Source organism: Rousettus aegyptiacus, unplaced genomic scaffold, assembly GCF_014176215.1.
Source record: "Rousettus aegyptiacus isolate mRouAeg1 unplaced genomic scaffold, mRouAeg1.p scaffold_m13_p_17, whole genome shotgun sequence".
Lineage (NCBI taxonomy): Eukaryota > Metazoa > Chordata > Mammalia > Chiroptera > Pteropodidae > Rousettus > Rousettus aegyptiacus.
Window position 1 is genome coordinate 25,633,946 of NW_023416292.1, and position 3,506 is coordinate 25,637,451.

The window sequence follows — 3,506 nt, forward strand, 5'->3', positions numbered from 1 at the left end:
GGGGGGGTGAGGGGGGTGAGGGGGGTGAGGGGGTGAGGGGCATGAGGGGGCGGGGCACTCCTCGCGCTTGCCTTCCCTCCCTTCTCCTGGGAGCACTTGGCTCGCTCCCCATTCCCCTGCCCTGGAGCCATCTGTGACTCAGGACGTGGACAGACACACGGCCACAGGAGGCACCCAGGGCCTGACTTGTCTACAGGGAGAGGCCACCAGCAAAGCACTGGGGCCCTGGCGCCTCGTCGGCCTGGTCGTGTGGCCGGGGGCCCGTCCCAACTCCTCCCCAGTTTCCTGCTATAAAATCAAGGGACGATAAATAATAACACTGCCTTCTCCTTCCTCACAGGGTCGCCGGGAGGGTGGCATGAGACGGCAAGGAAGGGCGGGCCTCAGCACGGGGCCTGGCACACAGGGCACCTGGCTCCGCGACAGCCTCATCTCCATGTGATGGAGCTGAGGACCTGCCAATTCTAAAAATGAAAACAGTTCGTCTGAGAGCCGGTATGCGCTGTGCAGTTTTCAGCACCCTGTGTACACATGTGAGCACACGTGCACACGCACACACATGCGCACACACACACACGCGTGCTCGCTTAACCTTTGCAACAACCCTGAGGTCAGGTAACAAAATTAACCTCGTCCTGTGGAAGAGGGAGCGGTGGGCAGAGAGGCTGAGCTGTGAAGGACGATTCAAACCCAGGCCACCTCGCCCCCGGCCCCCAGGCCATTCACCTGTCCGCCTCAAGCCCTAACTGCAGGGAAAGGCCAGCTGGACCGGTCCCCAGCAGCCAGATGTCCCCCCAGCAGGAACCTCCGCCAGCCTCGTGGCAGATATCAGCGGGCCTTTCCCCAAACTCCGTGGGCCACAGAAGTAACAGGAGTTGGAGGGTCAGGCAGGGACGCTGTCTGGGACACACAGGGCCCGCAGGGCACCGCCGTGAAGGCCCCGGGGACACAACTCACCCTCCACCAGCAGGCGCAGGGTCCCGGCCTGGTGGCCGTCCTGGTAGCACAGATAGTCCCCAGAGCTGTTGAGCTGCACGGACCTCAGGAGCAGCGTCCGCCCCACACCGGCCCAGCGGCTGTGGTGGGGGCCTGCGCCCCGACTTCTGAGCACCCAGTGGACGGTGGCGTTGTCCCTCGGGTCCCCGCCCGGGCAGGTCAGGTTAACACTGGCCCCAGGCCTGCTGATCACCACGTTGCTCTCCACCTCTGGGGAAACAGAAGACACTTGGTTGGCCCACAACAGACTGAGGAGGGGACTTTGTTTCTGAGGCGGGGCAGCCACCAGACGCTTCAGCACCAAACACCCCGACTGCAGCAACGGCGTGGGGGCGGCGCGGCTCTGGGGAACCCCACCCCAGGCCCGCCCGCTCCGTCGACCAGAAGGCCTTCTGTGGGCCGGTCACTGTCCACGGCATGGAGTCCAAGATTAAAGGAACAAGGAAACTTTTTTTCCTTTAGGTTATACATTCATAGGCTCTGGGGTATAAATTAGTCCAAGCCTCTCGTACTGACTTGTTAACCAGTCACCCGGCTGAGGGCCCCGGGCCAGAGAACACGGCCGGGTCCACGTTCCGTCCACCTGGTCCTGCAAACCAGATGCCACAGCACTAATCCCAGCAGCCGCAATAAATCCAGCCTGGCGGGCGAGTCCACGTCTCTCCCACCTGCAAAGCGTTCTCGCTTGGGCGGATGGCTGTCTGTTTGTTCTTTTAATAATTTTGTTACTTTTCAATTACAGTTGATACACAGTATTAGTTTCGGGTGTACCGCATGAAGGTCAGGCATGACGATAACTCACGAAGTCATCACCCCGATAAACCTAGGACCCGCCGGGCACCATGCGTAGCTGTTACAGTGCCGTCGACTACGTCCCCTACGCGGCACTGTGCACCCCGTGACTATTTCGTCACTGCCAATTTGTACTTCCTAAGCCCCGCCCCACCTCCCCCGTCCGGCGACCACCAAAATGTTCTCCGTGCTTGTCACGTTGTTTCTGTTTTGCGTGTTCGTTTATTTCGTTCTCTAGCGTCCGCGTGCGCGCGAAATCACGCAGTATTTGTCCCTTTTCTGTCTGACTTATTTCTCCCAGCACGATACCCTCTAGGTCCATGCATGTTGCTGCGGATGGCGAGATGTCACTCTTTTCTATGGCCGAGTCCACTGTCTATATACATGTGGCACTTCTTTATCCATTCGTCCTTTGATGGAACCCAGGTGGCTTTCAAATCTTTGCTGCTGTAAGTAATGCTACAGTGACCAAAGCTAGGGGCTGGGCGTGCAACGCCGGTCACAGCCCAGGGGCCAGGGACACGGGCATCCGCAGGACAGAGAGGGCCTCCGCCGGGCGCCAGGCCCTGCCTGGCTACGCAGCCCTCCCCCCTGGCACTGCCCGCCCTGAGGCTGTAGGTAAGGGACCGCGCGAGGCCAGAGTGGCAGCCGAGCAGTGGCGAGTCGGGGCGGGTTCCGCAGACCTCACTCTCGCTCGCTGTGCACCACACTCAACCCCCTGCAAATGCCGCAGGCCGACAGACCCCGCCCTCGGGGCGAGAAACAAAGCCGCATTCACTGCCACAGGACACAGGCTCCCTGATCACGGCAACACCGCCCCCAGAAGCTGGAGGCCCCTGAGGCTGCTTCCGCGCCCAGAGGGCTTAGGAGAGCTGTAAACAGCCCTGAGGGCAGCGTGCCTTGCCCCCCCCCCACGACTCCCCACGACTCCCCCCGCCCCGGTTTACTGAGCTACGACACGCCTCCGTGTCAGTAACGAGCATAGAGTGTGCTGACCTGACTTACACATATTGCAAAATGATGAGCACTATCAATTTAGTTACCCACCAAAAGAGAGAGAAAAAAAAGATGCATTTTTCAACTTGTGATGACAGCTCAGGATCTACGCCTGACCGCCTTCTGACAAACTCTGCAGCGGCTAACCGAGGCCACCGCGCTGAGGCCGCGACCCCGGTTCCGACCCGTCTTACACCGGGCGGCCTCGCCGCTTCACCCCCCACGCACGGACCTGGGCCCACGAAGCTGACCTCTTTTCTATGGGTGTTTTAGTTTTTGTTGTTGTTGTTGTTGTTGTTGTTAGATTCTACATATAAGTGAAATCATACAGTATTTATCTTTCTCTGATTTATTTCACTTAGCTTAACACCCTCAAGGTCCATCGAAATCCTGCAAATGGCAGGATTTCCTTCATTTTTATGGCTGAGTAATATGGCTGAGTAAAGAGGGCCGCAGACCGAAGCTGACAAGCCCGGGGAGGCCGCCCGGCGGGCCCTGCAGACTCGGAGACCGAGAGTCGCCACACAGGCGGCCTGAACACGAAATCCCTAACCAACAGCGGGTCACGACGGGTGGTCCCGTCCTAGGCCTGTGGCCTCCTTGACAAAGGTCAGCATTTACCCGAAGTGTCTGCCTTGCATCTAAGATAACAGACCTTGGAAAGGTCAGAGTGTCTCCTCCTCCAGACCCCTCGGGGCACAGCCCCCCACCAGAGCGCAGAG

General features: G+C 59.4%; 1 protein-coding gene across 1 annotated transcript in view; it reads right to left on the reverse strand.

Moving 5' to 3' along the window:
• Positions 1-1,399, reverse strand: part of IL6R (interleukin 6 receptor) — a gene marked incomplete at its 5' end in the record, with an annotated part of 23,550 nt that extends 22,151 nt beyond the window's left edge. Inside the window, one exon of the mRNA XM_036235176.1 lies at positions 958-1,399. Within this exon, the coding sequence (XP_036091069.1) occupies positions 958-1,399 (442 nt within the window). The remainder of the gene's footprint in view (positions 1-957) is intronic.
• Between the last annotated feature and the right edge of the window lie 2,107 nt (positions 1,400-3,506).